The sequence below is a fragment of the Sceloporus undulatus genome, chromosome 2, assembly GCF_019175285.1.
Source record: "Sceloporus undulatus isolate JIND9_A2432 ecotype Alabama chromosome 2, SceUnd_v1.1, whole genome shotgun sequence".
NCBI lineage: Eukaryota > Metazoa > Chordata > Lepidosauria > Squamata > Phrynosomatidae > Sceloporus > Sceloporus undulatus.
Genome location: NC_056523.1, coordinates 82,264,630 through 82,287,847, shown reverse-complemented (window position 1 = coordinate 82,287,847; position 23,218 = coordinate 82,264,630). Strand labels below are relative to the sequence as shown.

The following is a 23,218-nucleotide window of genomic DNA, read 5'->3' as shown; positions in this document are numbered from 1 at the left end:
AAGGCCTTGGAAGGTCACATCAGCACAGTGGGTGAGGGAATGGGCTGCCAGACAGCTCAGTTCTCTATTCACTTATGTGATATTTAGAATTTTGATGAGCCCTGGAGGGCACAGGAGGGCTTCCCAGGGCTGTTTTTCTGGCCAAAAATATGGGGAGACTGCTTCTCCTGGAAGTCTCCAGACACAGCAATTTAATTACATGGTCTCATTGCACCATAAATTGCTTATGTTTCAAATCCAGAAATGGACTCCTGGGATTATTTATAGCAGTCTGTGTGGCACCTGGAGGGTAGTAAAATGGCTCCTAGACCTGCCCCATTTGCCTAAGCCTGCTGCAGGATAGTGACTTCCTGCTGCAAGTCATTTCTCAACATTCTTGGTCCCTGCTAGAAGAGTCAAGAAAGCTTGCAAGGAGGAGCAACAAAACCCCCCACATCAGATCAGCTTCTTTCTCTTTTCCAGCCTGAACTCCCTGGATGTGAACATGGTTGATGCTCCAGAAAGTGGTCCAGCTTCTCCTGCATTGAAGGTGAGGAGATCTTCATCTGCTACTGTTCCTTTGATGCTGCTGCTCCTGGCTATTGTACATTCCTGCCATTTGATTATCAACATGTAGCAATATTAACAGAGGCACCAGACCCCATCTGTTCATGGTAGTTAAACTGAGTCAAGCCTGGTTAGGATTTGGATGGGGGACTGCCAAGGAATACCAGGTGCTGTAGGCTATATTTAAGAGGAAGGCAATGGCAAACCACTTCTGAACAGTCCTTGTATAAGAAAACCCTATTAAATTCAGGAGGTCATCATAAATCTGCAGATGACCTGAAGGTATGTACACACATAGTAATATTAATGGTGTTTGATTGTAATTTATAGTACTTGGATAGATAAGCTGGTTTGTAAGTTTCTTTGCCTGACACCTGAAAGGCAGGTTGAGATGGCTCTTTTCTGTGGTGGTGGTGATGGGGGGGGGGGGGAACTGAGTATCAATTCATGTCATAAGTTTCCTTGCCATGGTGTGAAGTACACAGAATCTGTAATAGGGAGAAACTGCTAATGGCTGCTGCTATTGGCAGAAAGTCAAGATACATATAGAACTAGATATTCAGTTGCATTGCTTGGGGAATAATCAAAGAGTATAATTTTATCACATGGGATAACAGTGAAATCATGACATTTATGTGCATGAGTGAGTCATGCCTCTATTTGTGTAAAGCCTTTGGTGCTTGATATAAGCTTTTTTATTTGACTTGCCTCTTAGAGTGTGGAGCATAGTTACCATTCACACTAGGAAGTAGCCCAAATAGAAGAATCAGGTGAGGTCTGGCATTCCCATCTGTCCTGGAGGAGATGCCGCTGTTTTACAGATTAAAATGTGTATTTCACTGTGCTTGGCTTTCCAGAGCTACCAATACCTAAAGGCACCAGATCCTGTCTGATTTTTAAAGCTAAGTAGGGTCAACTCTGGTTAATTTTTGGATGGGAAACTGCCAAGGAATACCAGGTGCAGTTCAGAGGAAGGACTGGCAAAACTACCTCTGAGTTTTGAAAACTCCAAGAAAACATCATGGGGTCACCATAAATCTACAGGTGATTTGAAGACGCACACACACGAGAGACCATGTTGCCCTTTCATCAACAGCTGTGCTCAGGTCTTGCAGACTCAGGGCCATGGCTTCCTTGATTCAGTCTATCCACCTGTAGTGTAGTCTTTTTTCTTACTGCCTTCTACCTTCTCAAACTTTATTGTCTTTTCTAGTGATTTAAAGAATTATTATCACATGAGTTTTCATAAATTTCAATTCACTTTATCATATAAATGGTGTTAGTATATAGTAACAGTATAATTGTAGAGGGCCAGCTATACATGTATAGTATACGTTGGGTGATCATCATACTCATTACATCTGATGAAGTAGCTGCAATTTGCTTAAAATCGTTCTATAATAAATCTGTTAGTTTTAAAGATGCCATGCAATTTCTTTTGCACCGTTGCAAGAGACTTACATGGATTGATGTTGTTGTGTGTCTCCAAGCAATTTTTTTCAACGTATGATGACCCTAAGGCAACTCTATTGTAGGATTTTCTTGGCAAGTTTCTTCAGAGGGGGACTGATATATACCCTTTTGAAAAATGCTCTAAATACTTGTTCTCTTTCTCTCTCTCTCTCTCTCTCCCTCACCCCAGCAGGGAAAAGTGGGTGCTCAGTCCCAAGCAAATGGCAGGGCGGAGCCCTTGAAAGCTGCCCTAGAACATCACAACAAAGCCAAGCCAAAGCCACCAGAATGTCTCAAGGAAGCATCCAACCACACTACAGAAGTGTGACTATAGCTGTTTACTCTTCCCAGAGGAGGAAACAGCCCTGAACAGCAGGACCTGTGTAGCAACTTTGCCATTTTGACCTGGAGACAGTGTCTCAGAAGCCACTTCCTGTACAATAAATAAAAATATACTGCCAGGGAATCCTTTTTTTTTTTAAAAAAACCAAAAAAACACTGACTCATGGTTGTCTCTTTTATGTCTCAGACTTGAGTCCTATGCAGCAACAGAATTGGCACAATCAAAAGAGATCACATGGAACAGAAACATGGAGATTATTTAAACCTAAACCTTAATAGTGTCAGCAAAATGTTGCCACCATGTGTTCTAAAGTTAGAGTGCAAGATGCCACTTCCTACTTGATAAGGCACAAAATGGGGGGAGGGCAGGTCAGAGTAAAGCTACTACCCCTGGGCCCAGAGTTCATATGTTGCAATTCCATTCCATCCACTGTAATCACCATCACTTTGGTCTACTTTGGTCTATTTTAGGCCTAGGGGAGACCTTCCCCCCTCAGCAGGCAGTAATCCAAAAGTTGGCCTATTGTAAAAAAAGGCCCAGAACCCTGGGGGCAGAGTTGAGGCATGCATCATGTGGACACCACGTCCCGACTCCGTCCTCAGGCCAGTCTTAATGGCCGGTCTGCACAGGGCCAAAGGCTCCCAATCACAAGTGTTAAGCCTGCCATGCCATAATATTTCCAGTTGGGGACCCGGCATTGGGCAATCACATGGTCTCAGTGGCTCTTTTTCCACTCACTCTGCTAGCCTTAAGCAGTCTGGTTTTCTGGTTTTCCACTTTCTTTCCCCTCCCTCCTAAATCACAGTGCCATAATGGCTGAAATCAGTTAAAAAGAGAAACAACAAAAGACCCCCCCCCAGGCATGCTTCCTAAGGCATGTCGGGCAGGGAAGTGGGGTTTGTATCTCAGGCAACCATTCTCATCAAAGGGTTTGTAATCCTAGCCATGCCAGGGCTACCACCCTCAGAACCATCTGAACTTCTGCAGGAAATTGTTATCTATTCTGACATGTGTTCATTATTTAACATTATATGACGAACTTGGCTTGGACTCACTGGAGACCACAGGCTGGTTGATGGCGTATAAATATTGGCTTAAAATTCATTCTAGACCAAATAGATCTAGTTTAATCTGGTTTCTTCTATCTGATAACTATTATACTAAGTGGTCAAAAACCTTTGAAGATAATCTAAAACTAAAGGGTTTAAATTTGGACTCTCTACTCCTATTGACGGAGCAGGAGTGCTTCAAGACAATTAAGGATTGCTTTTTGAGTTAGGAACATAAGAAAATTTATTCTACCTCTCCCAGAGTATGCTCCCCTTTTGTATTTGGCATTCCCCCCTGTTGTGGTGAGATACCAAAGCATTTCCAATCATTGTCCCTTCAGGCTGCGAGGAAAGCCTTCCTCTTTGCAAGACTGAACATCCATCCGTCTTGTGTTACTAAGGGGAGATATATGAAAATTCCATTTGCTAACCGTTTATGTTTTTGTGAAGCATCCCCAGATACCCTACAACATATTGTCTTTCTTTGCCCATTGTATCAAAAACCGAGAAAGAAATTGATAATGAAACTGATGGAAATGAATTACTGTGTAATGGATATAACTTTAGTGCATTTATTGGAGGATTGTAATGAGCAGATTACACGATTGATGTCAAATTTTCTAATGGAGGCAACAAAAATTTGGTACAATTTGAACAGCTGTAGTGCATAGAATAACTTGTATAAGGAAGGAATTTTAAAGTATCTATGTAAATAATTTTAGTTATAATTTTAATTGTGTATTATGTTTTTGAGATGCCTAATAAAGGTTATGATGATGATGATGACCATCTGAACAACCTTCAAGTAGCTTTGTGGAAGCCCATCCCTGTTTCCTTGAAGCCTAATTTTTCCAGTGTCCTTAGTAAAGTACACCTTTTTTGAACCAGCTATTGAAAACCTCCTTCTTTTCCTTACAAGCCCTTGATGAAACCAAGGAAAGCACTCTTAGGTAGAAGAATGTTAGACATGTTTCTGTTTGTTTATGAAGAAAATTTTATTATCCAACAGCCAGGTTTACAAGTTTATAGATTAAGGATATAAAGAAGGGGGAGAAAAACAAAACCAAAAGGCAAGGTTACTGTTAACAACTCATCATTGCTTGGTACTATAAATCCATACGGCACATGAACACCATACTGAGAACAGCACACAAGGCAGGGCACAGGGGTGGGAAGGGTCCTCGGCAGTTCTGTGGGTTTCTCCAGTAAGTTAGGTAGGATTTGGCACTGGTTATTCCCTCTGCAATCCTGTACACCAGAGATGCTACCAGCTATTGGAGATGTAGGAGCAGAAGTCTACATGCTCTCTGACCTCTCATGATCTTATTGGAGAGGTGGGTTATAAATAAATTATTATTTATGTTGTTATCTCCAATGAGATGCTCCTGCTCCTCTCTTACATATGTTTGGACATGTCTCCTGCACAGCTAGACAAGTCCCACTGAGAAGAAAACTGGTACCAGACTCCCAGGTTATGGATGTAAGTTGGTTAGTGTGCCCTCAGATCTACAAGACAACCAATTGTACAGGGCTTGACTCCTAATGGGGAACCACTCTCCTTCACTTCCTATCTTACACAAGTGAAAGGTTACTTGTGAGCTCTAAACAACATGTATTCAGCTGCAAAAGGCATTCATGAATCCACGCATTCAGCAGTAAGTACCATTTTAGCATCTGCAAAGGAATACGTATTCCTTGATGATGGCTAACCCGCACTGAGATACAGGGCTAGGTAGCCAGGCAGAGTTGTTGACAATTCAGCGCCAACATTTGAATTTGTTCCTTTTTTCCAACTGAGATTATGTGACACGGATTGTGCCAAATCTGGCCTTAGCGCTTGCTTGGTCCCAGCCAAATGCCTTGGCACAAATTGTCAAGAACTAAGATCTCTACAAGGTAACCTGTTCATCCTTGGAGAGAACAGATGTGAAACCAACCTCTCTTGCCAGCTGATAGCCTTCTCTGCTATCTGTACAGGTACACAGGTCTTTTAGATATCCAAGTGTGTAGTTCCTTGATGCTTTGGAAATGTTCCTTCTCTCTCTCCGAAGACACTGCTAACTTCACCAGTGGTATCTGGGGCAATCCAACTTTAAGGCAAGCCCTCCCCATTGGCAGGAGATGGCATTAGAAGGAAAAGACCCCCTTCTCTACAGCCATCAAAACTTCCTACTGAATAAGCTAGCCAATCTATTATCAGTATGCAAAGGTTATTTTACACACACATGCACCACCATAGCCTTCCAGAAATCATCCCAGAAGGTTACTACTGAATTCACTTACAGTAATACTTGTGCTTTCCATCAACAGCGAAATAACGCTACAGATCAAAGCAATGCTCTCCTGCCTCTCTTGCTAAGATGATATAAGAGAGACTGGGCTTCAGTCCATCTGAGAGTGTTCTGAGGAAGAGAGAGCCTTTACGTTCAGTTGCTTCCCTCACAGTGTTATGCTAATAGCTGAAGATGCACCTGCCCAATTCAAAGGAACTGTCCATCTTCCCAATTTCAAAGGGACAAAGACTCTGTCCCCTTTGGGAATAAAGCCCACATTACCTAGCATGAAAGACTTCACTCAATGTTCACTTAAGTAGGATTGCAAATATTTTTCTTTTCCTGGAAGAATGCCACAAGAAGAGGAAATTCAGCAAGCCACACAGCTGCTCTTTCTCCCATCATTGGCAAGTTGGGAAATGCTAAATCTGCTGAATTTTCTCCTTTTGTAGAGAAACTGCACTGGAGGTACAGGAGCCCAGCCAGGAAAAAATAAGTTGACAATCATAATTCATATAACCATAAACTAAAACGTCTGGCAAAAGTTAAAATGATACTGTACTACAAACAGCAGGGGCATTTTACAACATTACCCAAGGGTATATGTGCCCATTTTTGGCACTCAAATAGTTAGAGCTTGGAAAAGTTTTATTTTTGTACTACACTCCCACAATCTCTCACACAGTATGGCCAGCACTGTGGGGGAGACTGTACAAGTGACACAAAAAACATAACTTTTCTAAATTCTATATTCTTATGTTTCTTAAATGGAAGCACCTTCAATAAAAAGGGTAACTGATGCAGCTACTCTGGATTAAGTAAACAAAGAATTTGGTGCTGAAAACAGGCTTGGTTTTCATCATGTAATCATTCTCTTTTCTCCTCTCCTCTTATTCACAGTATCAGCTAATCTGACTCATCCATCCCTTCCCATGTCTGGTTGTTTAAGGGGAAAGCCACAAAATGCCAAATCCTCAATGCATGAAATACTTGGGGTGTGTGGAGATAAGAGGGGTGAGGAAGGAAAGAGCATCTTCAAGACACCTTCATAAAAACAAGAACCTGATTCAGAATAAACACAACAGAGAAAAGTGTGTATTTAAAAAAGGTCCCATATTACAACATATATGAATGAAATATCCCAGCCCTCCCAGACCCTCTGGGGGAAAAAGTGAACATAAAAACTAGCCATGTTTCTTATGGCAATGGACCTCCTTGCTCTCAGGGCAGGGGGGAAGAACACAGACTGCAAAGAGGTAAAGACACACACGCATACACACGCCCATAAACCAGGGCATGCCTTGGGTCACACACTCACACACAAGACAAGGATCCTTCCAAACTAGTAGTTTCTCAGGCAAGTTAATTGTTCAGTGGCATCAGCCTTATGGCCTGGGATCCTATAGACAACCACTGGGACTTGGTGAAATGAGGTCTTACAGTTCTGATCCACCACTGACAATTCTGCAGGAGCTGGAATTGTGAATGTGAAATCCAGGCAATGTACTGTTAGAAAAATATGCAGGGTCCTGCCTGCACACTTGCTAAAATGATGCCTCTGAATAATATTACTAATAGTTTTTTGTAGGTTTTTCAGGCTATGTGGCCATGTTCTAGAAGAGTTTCTTCCTGACGTTTCACCAGCATCTGTGACTGGCATCTTGCCTGGAAAAAGTTGGGTGTACTGTATATATACTGTGTGAGCCTGGGAATGCAGGAGTAATTGCATGTGTTGCTGATGGCAGGCCTCAGGCAAAAGAGGATTAATGCCTGCTAATTAGTGATCATTATCTGCTGGGAAATCCCCTGATTCTGAGTGGTTTCCCATTTGCATTTGCTGAGTCCTCATTTTGCTATTCTTCAGGACTGGTAGCCAAATTTTGTTCACTTTAAGGGTTTATTCTTTCCGATTGAAATTATCTAGATGTTTGTGGATTTCAATGGCTTCCTGTGCATTCTGACATGGTAGTGGTTGGTATGGTTCAGAATTTCAGTGTTTTCAAACAGTATTTTATGCCCAGGATGGTTTGTTGCATGTTCTGTTACTGCTAATTTTTCTGGCTGGCCCAGTCTGCAGTGTCTCTCGTGTTCCTTGATTCTTGTTTGCACACTGCTTTGGTGGTCCTTATGTGGAAATGTCAGGAAGAAACTCTTCTAGAACATAGCCACATAGCCTGAAAAAAACACAAAAAACTATGGATGTTGGCCATGAAAGCCTTTGACTTCACATGGGCTTAGTATTTTGCCCAATAAGATTTGGGATACTTGAACTATCCATTTGATCTTTTAGAATGAAACAGGTCTAGAATTGGTTAAAGAATTCATTGCTTTTCCTGTTTTTTGTCTGGTTTTTCTTTCAAGGAAAAACTTGGACATTTATTTTGTATGCTATATGAAACACAAACCATTGCAGGTGATGGTAGTTCAAACTTTGCATTTTAAAGTTACAATTCTCATAATACTGTATAAAGATCAAAACAGATGTGATAGTTGCTAGTGGTAAAGTGTGTACCCAGGCAATTGCCACATGAGTTGGACTTGCTAGTTCATAGGACCTGTTCACAAGTAGGATTATGATTCCAGCAATTCATGGCCTGGGAGACGTGTGTAGGCAACTATGGGTGTGTTTAAATGGGCCAACTCATGTGGTAAGTGAATTTATCTGTGACAGAGTACATGTGGATATTTAACCTGCAGTATCCATTACACTTGATTGTCCTTAAGCAGCTGTCTTTTGCAACTGAAGGACCTGTACAGGAAAGTTTTAAGACTTGTCCCCAATAAGATAGATTGTATATATAGGTAACTCCTTATATATGTGATCCAGAAAACTTTTGCATACTAAAGATGGCCTTTAAATAGAAATTTGCTAATCGGTGGCACACTCCATTCCCTGACATTTTTAATGGCCTTCTTGCAGTGTCTTATTTCCTTATCACTATTGTTGAGGACTGGGGTCTTTATGATATTCAGTGTCTGTTTGCTGGTAAATGACAAATGTGGCCTGTGAAAGGACCACACCAGTAGTATGTACAAAGCCTAAAGATGGTCTCCAGTTTACAGCATACATATGGGTGTCTTGCATATTGTGATTTAAATTTGGCATTGTGAAGACCACATGTCTGAGCTTGCGATGCTATACTACAAAGCGTGAGCATTGCCTCCTGAGACACCCATGACCTAGAAAACAAACACTGTCTAGCAAAACTTTGCAAAGTATTGTTTGTGTCATCATTGTAATTTAAGTGTCTGGCATGCATTCTTCAGGAGACATCAACTTATCTTCCAAAGTGCAGTTAACAGAAGTGGCAGAAGGGGTAGGGTTCTGAGATATGACATTAGAAAGAGATCGTCTCACACATTGCCTGAGAAACTACTTCATTTTTGTGTTCCCCTCCCCCCAGCTGCTATAAAACCCAAGTAGTGGCAAATGGCCTCATTCACTCCACAGCTGGGCCTCCACGGGAGCAGCATCGAGGCCGCCGCACGTTCTGTAGGAGAGCCCTGAACATGCTGGGCTGCCTCTTGATCTCGCCCTTGTGCGGGGGGCCCTTGATGGAGCTGGAGCGGGTGCTCTGAGGAGTCATCACCGTCTGTCGGCCATGCTCTTCAATCTGTTTCTCCAGGTGCTTCTGGATGGCCATGCCCAGTACCTCCACCTCCATGGAGGCACCATACACTTCCCATGTCATCCCTTTCTCATCCCAGCTGACCTCCCGCACGGGCTCTGGTGTCTCTTCCTGTGCCCCTTTCACATGAACCTCCGGGTAGGAGGCTTGGGGAGATTTTGTAATGGGGGTCATGGGTCCTGTGGCCACTGACCTGGTCTCCACTGGGATGGACACCTGCATCTCCACATCTTTCTTGGTAGGCTTCTGCTCTGGGGTTGTCAACGATGGGGCCCCCAAGCCCCTGGCATGGAAGGTGAAGGCTGTGGAGCCATCAGGCGGGTTGATGGGGCTGATGGCAACTGACACCAAAGACACACGGTTATCAGCTTGGGTCCCAGCATCATGCTGGGAGGGAGTGACCTCTAGTGAGCAGGTCTTGGCAAGAAGCTCCATATGCTTAATCTCCACAGCTGTTTTGTGTTCCTCACATGTAGCTGTACTGCCTGCTTCTGGTCTCTGTTGTTCGTGATCTTTGTTTTGACCCCTGGCATCTGCAGGTATTGTTTCTCTGAGCCCTTCTTTCTCCTTGCTGGCTTCACCTAGGGATCCTTGTAACTGACCTGGGATTAGGCCCTGGGGTTGGACATCATGAGAAATGACAGCAACAGGGACCTCTAAGACTACACTGCAGTCCCCACCTGACTTAGTATCCAGAGCCACAGACCTTATTTCCCCCCTCTGACCTAACTGGTTACTTTCTGTAACTGGCTTGCCTGACTTCCCTAATGTGGTTTCAGCTCTAGAGGGCTCTGCAACAGATTCCTTGATAGCTCCCAGCGCAGAAGCATCTCTGTGTCCTTCGTTCAAATGTTTCGCTGTTCCATAGATATCATGGCTGAAGTGGGGTATATCTCCTGAAGAAGAGCAAGGCTGTCCTTGGCTTCTGTTTTTCAGGCATGCGGGAAGCACTGGACCTGCCTCAGAATGTCCTGTTCCTGTTTTGACACTTTCTGCCTCATCCTTGTTTTTGCTTGGTTCAAGAAATGCAACATGTTTTGAGGAGGATGGAGTACTAGCCAAGTCCTTACTGGCTCCTTTGAGGCAGGATTCAGCTGAGAGATTTCTGCATATCTCCCCAGACACAGGGCTTGCTTTCGTTTCCTGGGGGCTGCAGGTATTGGTTGGGCTACCAGGAAGCTCTGTCAAGCTAAATTTTTGCTTGCTGTTGTGGCACAAATCATGACTGGCTGTTTTTTCTCCTTCCATTTCGAATAGGATTCCTCCAACACCTGTGTCTTTAAGAGTCACAGTGCCTGTGGTGGCATCTCCATCCACAGAAGAATTTGGATTGGCAGCTGGAGCATTTTCCTTATGATTTGGGTTGTCCACCATGGTGTTGTCTTGGCTGCTCTCTTTGGCGGTGAGATCATTTATACAGCAGTTCCTCATGGCAAGATGTCCGTCACACTGGAGGTTCTGGAGGCACCTGTCTTTCTCTGGACTGCAAGGTGAGCTGGAGCTGGGCTGGTGAGCATCTTCTGGAACAGCTTCTTGCTTCAAGAACTGCAGTGTCTCAGGTTGCTTAGCACTGCCCATGTCTAGATGAGACTTCTGCCATACTATTCTGTGCACCTCTCTTGGAGGACTCTAAATGGAGAGATAAAGGGGTGGGGAGAAGAAGAGCTAAGTCATACCTGTATTTGGTACTACATGGAAAAACCATTAGCTCAAAGCTAACTCCATTTGATGTCTCCCAGGTCTGTACCTCCACAGTGTAATCAAAGTTAATTCAATGCATCTACAGTCTTTGAAGAAATAACGGAGTAAACTCCAAATGTAAGAATTGGGTAATATTAATTGCAGGCCCAATGCATTTTGAATAATTTCTTTCTTCAGGGGCACTACCGTAGCAATGATGCACCAGTGATCTCTAAAGTTTGCAATCTTGCCACCCAAACACTGAATCTACCAAGGTGACACATGGCATCATCAAGAGTTATTCTAATGTTTAAACAATAACCTAGTTTTCATCTTTCATCTTTCCAGAGAAGATTTTGGAAAAGTTGTTGCCGTTTTGAACATTCAGAAGTCAGAAGGTAGTTGGGCAATGCCTTTTATGCTTTAAGACAAGTGACTTGGAATTGTAGCTCTCTGCCTTACCTAGGGTCACTGTTCCCCATCCAGAGATTTTATCTGCCATCCAGTCTCATTCTCCACATCCCTTATGTCTTCCCTCCATCCTTTGCTTTCTTGTTCTTTGTAACTACTGTGCTGTGTCCAGGCAATGCATGATGTTTATTTCATGAATAAACAAACTGCAACCAGGTACAGCTAAAACCTATTTGATACTAGTTAAGAAAACCACTCAATAAACAGTTTGGTTAAAAAAAACCCACTAAATTAAAACAATTTAAAAACATATTAAAAAGCATGAAAGGATAAGACACTCCATTAAAAGATCTGTTTGCTACAATAAAAGCCAGAGGCCTGTCTAAATAAATAAATAAATAGATGCCTGCTAATGGAAAGAGAGGTCCAATTGGATCTCCCATGGAGATGTGTGTGTGTGTGGGGGGGGGGGGAATTCCACAGCTTCAGAGTAACCATTAAAAAGGTTATCTCCCTTATCCTCACCAAATGTATTTGTGAAGGTGGCAGGGCAGAATATTTAAAAGTGCATAGATGTCATTTATATACTTTTAAATGACAGTTTGACTTCTTGTGTGATTCTACTTTTAAAATATGAGTTAATGGCATTAATAGCAAAAAGAAGGGTTTCTACTATCGCTAATGCAGGAGAGGGCAAAATCACCTTTGTTAGATTAACTTTGCTTGGGTTCTTCTGAGAAATCAGTTGGCGTTACATGCAGAAGATACATGCTCAAAGGTAAAGAGCAGGGTGCTTTTTGAGCCTTGGAATTTGTTTTTGGTACCAACAGAGTCATAGTTTTTTCACACAAAGGTCCATCCCAATTACCGCAGCTTTCTTCATTCCAGCAGCCTTCATTTAAATAATGATGGGTGTTGGGGAAACATTTTGCTGTTAGACCAAGGAGTGTCAGAAATCTACAGTAGATCATCCAGAGATATCCCACTGCATTCCAGTTTACCTACTGCCCAGCTCTATTTAAAACTACAGTAGGCCTTTGGTATCTGTTGGGGTTTGTTCCAAGACCCTCCATGGATATCAAAATATGTGGATCCTCAAATCCCATTACATACAACGGCATAGTAAAATGGTGTCTCTTATACATAATAGCGAAACTTAAGGTTTGCTTTTTTGGAATTTATATATTTTAAAAATATTTGCTAACCTTGAGTGCTTGAATCCATGGATAAAAAAATCTGTGGATACAGAGGGCTGACTGCATAATGACTTTTACACAGAAGCAAAGAAAAACACATCAAACTCTCACACATTAAACACTCTGGAATCTTTAAAGCACCTGTATAGGAATTTCATATGCTCTTTAAGTGTATGATTGGCCATTTTGCTATATTCTCCCTAAGCTGATTTTGGCTTGTAGTGGCCTTTTTCCAAAATTTGAAGTGACCAGACAATGATTATCAAGTTTTGTTCCGCCTCCCTCCCTCAAGGCTCTCACACTCCTCAAAGACTGAATGGATGTAGCAAAATGGATAACTGCAATTCCAAGAAGAGGTGACTGGATAGTTGGGGGGGGGGGGGAAGATACCGTATATACTCGACTATAAGTCGATGTTGTGTATAAGTCAAGGGAAGGTTCGGGGGCCAAAACTGGGGATTTTGTTATGACCTGAGGATAAGTTGAAGGTATCCCTTCCTCTACCTCCCCTTGGAGACACCCAGGCTGAGGAAGAGGAGGGAAGGCAAACGCTTGCTCCCAAGTCTTTCCCTAGTCCTGCTGTCCCCTCAGATGACACTTGGGCTGAGGAAGAGGCTTGAGGGGCAAGCCTATTACTCTATTGTCCCAGGTATACATTGACCCAGGTTTTTTGGGTCAAGTATATATGGTATGTTGAGGTTATGGGGGCACAAAGAACCAGGGTGGTGTATTGGTTGGAGACCAGAGTTCGAATTCCCATTCAGCCATGGAAACCCACTGGGTGACCTTGGGTGAATCGCACTCACTCAGCCTCAGATGAAGGCAAAGCAAACCCCCTCTGAAGAAATCTCCTTAGGGTCACCATAAATCAGAAACAACTTGAAGGCAGACAACAACATGACAGACACAGAGGTGTTGAGGGACCACTGTAAACTATATGTGGTCCATGGGCTGAATGGGCTACATTTTGCCTAACCTGCCTTAAAACACTGCTGTCAGGTAGGTCAGTACTATTATCCTCATTTTATGAATGGGATGGTGAGAGAATATGAGTGTGCATTTGCCTAAGACTACAATAGCAATATACAGGCATTCAGATAAAAATCTAGAGGTGGCACCAAATGATTAATCAAGTTAAGATTAATCTGAGAGAGTTGGAAAACCAAGGCTGAAGATGGAGGCAGCCAGTCCATATGAAGGCAAGACATTTTGGTATCTATTCAACTGTTTCATAATTCGAAGAACTGGATTTGTCTGAAATCGAGCCTGTGAATGGACAAATGGAACCAGGTTGGCAGTTCAGAGTCCCAAACAAACTGTAATCCCTTGGCTGCACATCTGGCTGCTATGATAATCTCTCACAAAATTTGCACACACAAGCTGGCAACACAGTTTGTCAGCATGTCTTTTGGTGCCAAATGCTGTAGAGAATCCATGGTGACGATGGAGAAGAAGCATTTGGTCTGGAGGTGGTGTGTTAACAATGAACAGATAGCAGAAATCCCACTGTAACACCATATCAGACTCACAGCATTATTGCATGTGAGCATGACACTCTATGGGAATACTTTTTATATTTGCTTAAAGCCACAGGTGTTAACCAAGAATGAAAGGACACAGCAACAAGACTCTCTCTCTCTCTCTCTCTCTCTCTATATATATATATATATATATATATATAGCATTAAGTATATTAGTTCTTTTATGCCGCATATTATATTCTTATATATTATTGTAAAATATTTTATTATTACAGTGCACAATAAAATCCTCCCCTAATGGAACCAAAATTAGTTTCAAAAAAATCCACGTATTCATCTAAAAGTTAGGAATATAATGTTTAAAAGTGAACTTGGCTGAATGAGACTACATGTGAAAGGAGTCTAGGAGTCCAAGTAGACCACAAATTGAACATGAGTCAACAGTGTGACGAAGCAGCTAAAAAGGCCAATGCAATTTTCGGTTGCATCAATAAAAGTACATAGTATCCAGATCAAGGGAAGTAATAGTGTAGATGGGGAAAATGTGGCCCATGCAAGCTGTTTTGGAGGTCTCTAATAAACCCCCCCAGCACCCACAAAACATTTTTGGCAAATTTATTTTTGCATTTTTTCCACACACACACCCCTCTCTCTCATAGAGTGTTGGTATGTGCGTGCAATAGTACTATGTTCCCTCCCATTTGTCTTTTGAAAAAAGACAATTTTTTTTGTCTTTTTTCAAACAGGAAGTAAACTGGAAATTGGTGGTGATTAAAGGTGAGACATCCAGAGGCAAAACTACAGCAAAACTACAAACTGGGATGTACCTGATAATTAAGCATAATCTGAATAGCTCATGTACTAAAGTGTTAGCATTTAAAGATGAAGTGGATGCTTTGATTGTGATTTCCTGCATGGCAGGGGGTTGGACTGGATGGCCCCTGTGGTCTCTTCCAACTCTATCATTCTATGATTCTATGGGCAATGTGGGTAGGATTTGGAGTTAATGAGAAAGATAGTTCCCTGTCAGTGATTATAAGTGGCCATGTTGGCACCCAGACAGATATGGATGGATGTTTTCTAATCAATCGGAAGCGAGCAACTTCCTGAGCTGAGCAGTCATTTTGGACAATTCCTCCACTTCCAAGGACTCTTTGGAGCCTGTACTACAAGTCAGATCTATGCTGGTTAATTTTCCACCACTGGCAGCATCTGCAAAGGTTCACAAGGGAGAAGGATACTGGAGTTCCTCCTGCATCATTGAACACTGCAAAACTTCAAGGAAAAGATGAAATTCCCACTGAGCTACACAATGCCTTTTGATTAGTAGTGCTTGGAGTTTTCAATCTGGAAGTACACTGAATCTAGAGATGGAGCCTGCAGTACAGTCATCCAATTTAATTTTGTTTGGGTAGAAAAGATTCCTCAGTTTGGTTACTGAAATCTAGCTACCCTTTATGAATCAAAGTATGCTGATATAGCCATTATGAGGGGGAAAATACATGCTCTATCTCTAACAAAGAGGAAAATCAATGTTATTATAATACCAATGACTTTCAAGGAGGAGGAAGCAAAACTTGAGAGTAGCAATAACACATGCAAGGAGTGGTTACTTACATAAGATAAGAGAAGGAAGATATGGTTTGGCCCAATTGTCTATAAATACGTTTATTTTTTCATCTTGCTAATTACATGGACTGATGCATTAATTTCCACCAGAAACCACACTATCTTTGCCTTTCTTTTGTGTGTGTGTATGTGTGCATATGTGGAGTATCTGATGTCTCATCTATGGAAGTGGATGGAATATATACTGTACTTTAAATATGCTTTAAAACAACCCTTTAACTGCTCAACTGGCCAGCTGCCTTTTATTTCTAGCAGATTAGAACCTGTCCTGCCCAAAGAACCAATAGTGCTTGCACTTATGAGCCTGAAGTTGGCTCTGAGGCCTTAGCACAATATCAGAGTTCTTGCTAAACAGTCGTACTTCAGGCCATGTTACTGATCCAAACCCTGGAGGTTGTGATTTCAAACCAAGAACTTTATCGCATGGGGCTTAAACCGTTCCCCAGTGCGTTATAATGGGGGGCGCGGGGGTGTGTGCACGGAACGCGATGGGCACGGGATGGGGCCCAGAACTTGACTTTACCGCACGTTCCCATCGCGTTCCAATTCGGTTCCAGAGGGCGCCATTTCTGGGGAGGCTTTGAAACAGTTCCCAGAAATGGCGCCCTCTGGAACCGAATTGGAACGTGATGGGAACGTGCGGCGGCAGCGTTCCCCCGTGCAGTAAAGTCACATTCTGGGCCCCATCCCATGCCCATTGCGTTACGTGCACGCCCCCGTTAGAACGCGCTGGGGAACGGTTTAAGCCCCATGCGATAAAGTTCCAAAAGTGAATGAGGATGGACTGGTAATGGGGAGGAGAATTCAAACAAATTTTAGGTGATGGCTATAGATCAGCCAGACATCACATGCTTTTCATGTGAAAAGTCTCAGGTTCAGTCCCTCACATCTCTGGTTTAAAAGGATCAGGAACTCAGTCATGTGAAGATGGGACCTTTCTGCCCAAGCAGAGTTCTGCTCATGAAAGGTGTCCACACAATGGGGAAAGGGGGAATTCTCCCTTTTCTTTCCACTACACTACTGTCCATCCTAATTATCAGGATCCTCTAATCTAGTGTGGAGAATTTCTGGGAGACAAGAAAAGGGGATGGATGGAGAAGTCAGCTTCAGCCAGCTCACCTTAATCTGGTTTTTTAAAATTCTTTTTATTGTATCTTTTTATCCAACATAACAAATAAAAAAAATCAGGAAAAAAAATATTTTCATTATACATTTCTCTTTGTTCATTCTACAAATTTTACAAATAGTTCCTTGTAATATAATACAGTTGTTTAGAATTGTTATACCTTTATCTAGATTCCTTAATTTGTTTATATAAAGATTCTCTTTTCCAATACTAAGATGAATATATTGTACTTACTTCCGCTACTTTTATACTTTTAATCTGGGTTTGACCTGGATCAAACTTAAATTTTAATGTGTAATTGATTTTTACGGAAACCATGTGCATTAGGGTAAACAAACTCACATTGTATTAGTTGTAGTTTATTTTCTGACCTTAATGAGAAGTTCAGTGCATTTCAGGGCATAAAATAACCCATGTACAAAGAAGCACTGGTGTGTAAAGAATCAAGAATGTTCCATGCAAACACCCAGAGTCAGAAAAACAAGGTAGAATAAAGTAAATAAAGCATGCACCTCTTATATTATGGGCTATTTCTTAACTCTAAAAGGGATCCTTGTTAGCTGGAGTCTCAGGGAACTGCTGTGATTCTACAGATCTTAAGGAAGGAAGACGCATCTTAAGAGACCAAGCCATGAAGCTTTTGGACACACTTTGCCACCTGCTGAACAATCAAAAAATGTTTCGATGCTGCTGTATCCAGATTGCTATGTTGTCTAGTTATCTGAATTTTACCAAATTCTGGTCCCAACTTCCTTCATGAAAATAGAAAGAAGAGGGCTGCAGTATCAAGTGGTAATTACACAAGAGTGCCCAAAAGCACAAAACTGCAGGAATGAAAAATGAATAACAAGGCTAAGAAAATAAAGCAATACTGTTTAAACAAAAATAATAGGATAGATCCTATAGTAATTATACGGTATAATAAAAACAGTAAAACACTACTGAACAAGAAACAATCAAATATAATCAAGTGTCAATATCATGTATTGAAGATGCTTGCTACTTGACCGAAGCACCAAGAAACAATAAAGTACATGTCAATAGCACTTGACAAATGGCTGGTCCAAGTTTCCAGTTTCAAAATACAATCTGCCTCCAAATATTAACTAGTGGTCTACTCCAGAATGTTTCTTAATAATCTATGGATCCCGTTTGCTAATTACCAAATTTGGAGCGACACCAAGACAGTAATGTCTGTAAATCCCCCAAAGTACCAGGGGGTAATACTGGTAATTCACTTCCTCTCATGCATCCAAACAATGGACTTTATCACACGAGGCAAAATTGGAGAATTCAAGAAGCATTATCCAGGGAAAGTTGTGCAATTGCAGCTAAGATTATCACATGATGTTGTGATTAGAGAGAACTTATCCCAGGAATAACCAGGGAATAACCAGCAACAAATCATTCATTATTATTATTATTATTATTATTATTATTAACCTTTATTTATGAAGTGCTGTAAATTTACACAGCGCTGTACATACAATCTTTTTAATTAGACGGTTCCCTGCCCTCGGGCTTACAATCTAAAAAGACATGACACAAAAGGAGAAGGGAGTGGTGGAGGGAAAGGGGAGGTCCAGCAGTTCCTCTCTACCTCCGAGGCCTGGACCAAGGCAGATGAACTGGAGGGAGGGCTTGGCTTCATAATGGATGGTGATCTTCTTCCAGGGAAAATACATACTCTCAAGTAGGATAATACATATACAGTACATAGCAATACAGGAAATGGTTCGATAAAAAGGCACCAAAAGAACCTCAAATAATAAGCGACAATTATGCAATGCCTGGGAAGGCTTCTCTGAACAGGATGGTTTTCAACTCCGTTTTGAAGCTGGTTAAAGAAGTGATGGCCCTTGCTCACAGGGGAAGAAGGTTCCAGGAGTGAGGGGGAGCAAGTGAAAAGGGGCGAATCCCAGGTGAGGCAGAGGAAATCCTGGGCTGAGACAGCAGACCTTGACTACCAGAACGGAGGGCCCTAGTGGGAAGGTGAGGGGAAATAAGGTCTGATAAGTAGGGAGGGGCCAGCCCATGGAGGGCTTTAAATGTCGACAGCAGGAGCTTATACTGAATGCGGAAAGGGAGAGGGAGCCAGTGAAGGGATGCCAACACAGGAGAGATGTGGTCAGAACGGTGGGCGGATGTGATAATGCGTGCAGCTGAATGCTGGACAGAAATTAAAGGACGGAGGTGAGAAAGAGGAAGCCCAGCCAGGAGGATGTTACAGTAATCAAGTTGTGAGACCACTAGGGCATGGACCAGAGTCTTGGCAGTAGAGGCGGAGAGATATGGTCAGATTTTGGCAATATTGTACAAAAAGAATCTACAAGCCTTGGCTGTGATCTGGATCTGAGGGATACACGACAGAGAGGAATCAAAGATAAAACCAAGACTGCGGGCTTGCTGGACTGGTTGAACAGAAGTGTTGCACATAGAGACAGAAAAGGAGTGTTGAAAGGTGGACTTAGGCGGAAAGACAAGAAGCTCTGTCTTGGACATGTTGAGCTTCAAACGCCGATTTCGCATCCACTGCGAGACAGGTGTGAGACAAGGCGAGACTTGCTGTTCAAGCCTTGGAGAAAGGTCAGGGGCAGAAAGATACAGCTGGGTGTCATCAGCATACAGATGGTAGGAAAAACCAAAAGAGCTGATGAGTTTTCCTAAGGACAGTGTGTAGAGAGAAAACAGAAGGGGACCCAGAACAGAGTCCTGGGGAACTCCAACAGATAAGGGAACAGAAGAAGAAGTCTGACCACCTGCAATTACTGCAAAAGATCTGTCAGACAAGTAAGATCTAAGCCAGTCAAGAACAGAGTCTGAGAACCCAAGGTCAGAGAGTATGTCAATTAGGAGACAGTGATCAACGGGGTCAAAGGCTGCAGACAAATTCAGAAGGATGAGAACAGAGTAAAGGCCATTAGCCTTGGCTTGTAAAAGGTCATTCGAGGTCTTAGTGAGAACTGTCTCTGTAGAATGCCTTGGGCAGAAACCAGACTGAAAGGAATCGAGGATGGAGTTGGCTTCAAGAAACTCAAGACAGCGCGAATAAACAACCCGTTCCAAAAATTCATGTGGAAATCCCATCGATGATTTGTTACTGGTTATTCCCTGGTTATTCCTGGGATAAGCTCTCTCTAATCGTGATGTGTGTGATAATTTTAGCTGTGGTTGCATGACTTTCCCTGGATAATGCCTTTTGAATCCCCCAATTTCCCCCTGTGTGATTAAGTCCAGAGATCAATATCAGAAAATAAATGTGAATTTTTTCTAATGATGTGGCTAAGGAACAACAGCCTCAATTTAGTCATCAGGCTTGGCTTCTAAAGTTCAGGTTTGATCTGTTCTAGAATCCATTTGTTTGTCTTCCTGGCTGTCCACAGTGTTCTCAGTAATCTTCTCTAGTACCATATCTCACATGAGGTCCCACCCCCATTGGCTTTTTTTTTTTACAGTCTGAAATATATTCAGGGGATAAAATTTCCCTTTGTTGTACATGATGGTTAAAAAGATTCACCTCTAGTTCTGTTACATCTCGGAACAGGTGCAGTACTTTTGTACATTTGGAACATTTAATTTGACCCTTGGCAATTTCCTGGTGACTATCATTGCTGTAACTAGGAACTGGAAAAGAAGACTACGGTAGGTGCAGTTGTAGTTATTCATCTGTGATTATCAAACCAGGTATTTTGAAACAGTCATGCAGACTGGAGCAAGATGAAAGGGTGATGTCAGGTTTTTGGTCTCAGATACTAGAAGATTTTGACCTGAATGGCCCAAGCTTTCTTCACCCAGCTGTGCACTGGCTCAAATGCAAATCAAGTTGAAATAACATTAGCCTGAAGCAGTATTTTAAAAACAAGTACAAAGACACGGTGAAATATTCCTACTTCCTCTTCATTAGTATTGTAATGGAAAACACAAGGTCACTGGTTACAATTGAGAATATTCTGAATATAATTTTTTTAAAAAAAAATCCACATCAAATCAAGCCTAAATTCTACATCTAGAAAGGCTAAAATGTGTAACTGTATAAATTATGTAATCTTTTACATGTAGCAGATATGTGATAAATTTTACATAACTTATTCTGCCTTGTGAAGTCGAAGGCTTTCATAGCTGGCATCCATAGTTTTCTGTGGGTTTTTCAGGCTGTGTAGCCACGTTCTAGGAGAATTTATTCCTGATAACTGCCTTGCTTAGGGAGATGTAAATATTTCCAACATTTCAAAAATGAAAACAGGGGCACGTGTAGCCAAGCAACATCAGGGTGTGGTTGTGAGGGCAAAAGTGATTAATGGGGGAAGAACAAACAATCTAGAAGAGGCTGCAGCAGTATGCTTTTTCCTGAGCCTACTGGGAAAGGCAAGATTCTGCCCCCTCCTCTCCTCTCCCACTGCTGAAGTAATTAGGTGCAAACATCTTTTGCACTTTGAACTCAGTTTGTTGTAACTAAAACTGAGGACAAAGGTGGGAAATGAGACATTTTAGGAGCAGCTGAAAAATCGGGAAGGCAGAGGTTATGTTATGTTGCCTTCTAAATACTGTAATGAGTCCTGAACAGTTTTATCTGACTTCTGACACCTCAGCAGGTCACACACTCTCAAGCCTCTCTATACAGTCTTAAGGATCAGAAACTTGTTTTTTAAAAGAAAAGAGGAAGCTAGAACAGTTTCTATGACAAGTATCACATCTTGAATTGTGCACTTGCAGTTACAGAATACATAGTCTTCTTTATGCTGGCTATATCCATTTTGTTACAGTTACCAGTAATTTATTTTAATCTAAAAAGATTACTGTTTTAGATCCTAACACTTCCAGGACTAGGAACCAATGACCACATTACAGCCATTTTTTAAAAGGTCATGATAAATCGTTCAATATGGAGGCCGTCTTCATGTATGAAGTTATTACTCAGCACAATTTCTACAGCAGCTGACAAAAAACACTGCCTAAATGGAATGTGTGTGAGCAGTTAAAATTGTACAATTGTATTCCCCATCACCATGTACAGCTGTGAAAGATGGACAGTGAAGGAAGATGATAAGAAGAAAACTCATTTGAGATGTGGTGCTGGAGAAGAGTGCTGAGGATAATATGGACAGCCAAAAAAGACCAACAAATGGGTCCCAGAATAGATCAAGCGTGAAACTGGAATCTCTGGAAGCCAAGATGATTAAATTGAGGCTATCATCCTTTGGCCGCATTGTAGGAATACATAACTCATTGGAAAAGACAATAATGCTAGGAAAGGTGGAGGGATGTAGAAAGAGAGGAAGGCTGGTTGCTAGATGGACTGACTCTAATTAAGGAGGCCACAGGTATGTATTTACAGGACCTAAGCAGAGCAGTGGAGGATAAGGGGACTTGGAGATGTCTCATCAACAGGGTAATCAAGAGTAGGGGTTGACTTGAAAGTGGTTAACAACAACAAAGGACACTTATATTGTGTGAGGTCATAGAGTTGGAAGAGACCACAAGGGCCATCCAGTCCAACACCCTGCCATGCAGGAACTCTCAATCAGAGCATCCTCAACAGATGGCCATCCAGCCTCTATTTAAAGACCTCCAAGGAAGGAGACTCCACCATACTTCAAGGGACAGCTCTTACTGTCAGGAAGTTCCTCCTAATGTTGAGATGGAATCTCTTTTCCTGTAGCTTGCATCCATTGTTCCGGGTCCTATTCTCTGGAGCAAAAGAAAACAAACTTGCTCCATCCTTAATATGACATCTCTTCAAACAGTTAAACAGGTCTATCATATCACCCCTTAACCTTCTCTTATCCAGGCTAAACATCCTCAGCTTCCCAACTCGCTCTTCATAGGGCATAGTTTCCAGACGCTTCACCATTTTAGTTGCTCTCTTTTGGACACGTTTCAGTTTCTCAACATCCTTTTTGAGTTATGGAGCCCAGAACTGAACACAGTATTCCAGGTGGGGCCTCACCAAAGCAGAATAGAGTGGTACTATTACTTCCCTTGATCTAGGCACTATAGCTCTATTGATGCAGCCTAAAAGAGCATTGGCCTTTTTACTGCCTCAGCACACTATTGACTCATGTTCAACTTGTGGTCTACTAGGACTTCTAGAGCTCTTTCACATGTAGTCTTGTTCAGCGAGGCGTCCCCCATCCTATATCTATGCATTTCATTTTTTTCTACCTAAGTGCAGTATCTTACATTTCTCCCCGTTGAATTTCATTTTGTTAGCTTTGGCCCAGCTTTCTAGTCTATTCAGGTCATTTTGAATTTTGATCCTGTACTCTGGGGTATTAGCTACTTTTCCTAATTTGGTGTCATCTGCAAATTTGATAAGTATGCCCTTTATTCTTTCATTAATAAAGATGTTGAATAGCACTGGGCCCAGGACTGTGCCACCCCGCTACTCACTTCTCTCCAGGAT

General features: G+C 42.0%; 2 protein-coding genes across 10 annotated transcripts in view; one reads left to right on the top strand and one right to left on the bottom strand.

Annotated features, from left to right (window-relative positions):
- CDHR2 (cadherin related family member 2) overlaps positions 1 to 3,463 on the top strand; it is a 60,281-nt gene extending 56,818 nt beyond the window's left edge. For 7 of the 8 annotated variants that reach the window (XM_042453481.1, XM_042453484.1, XM_042453482.1 and 4 more), the window contains 2 exons: positions 463 to 529; positions 2,189 to 3,463. In XM_042453481.1, coding sequence (XP_042309415.1) covers positions 463 to 529; positions 2,189 to 2,326 — 205 coding nt within the window. In that variant the 3' untranslated portion in view covers positions 2,327 to 3,463. The remainder of the gene's footprint in view (positions 1 to 462; positions 530 to 2,188) is intronic. The other variant, XM_042453479.1, reaches the window with a different exon arrangement.
- Positions 3,464 to 7,777: 4,314 nt separating this feature from the next.
- Positions 7,778 to 23,218, bottom strand: part of GPRIN1 (G protein regulated inducer of neurite outgrowth 1) — a 53,147-nt gene continuing 37,706 nt past the window's right edge. For both annotated transcript variants that reach the window (XM_042447506.1, XM_042447505.1), the window contains exon 2: positions 7,778 to 10,919. In XM_042447506.1, the coding sequence (XP_042303440.1) occupies positions 9,104 to 10,870 (1,767 nt within the window). In that variant the 5' untranslated portion in view covers positions 10,871 to 10,919 and the 3' untranslated portion in view covers positions 7,778 to 9,103. The remainder of the gene's footprint in view (positions 10,920 to 23,218) is intronic.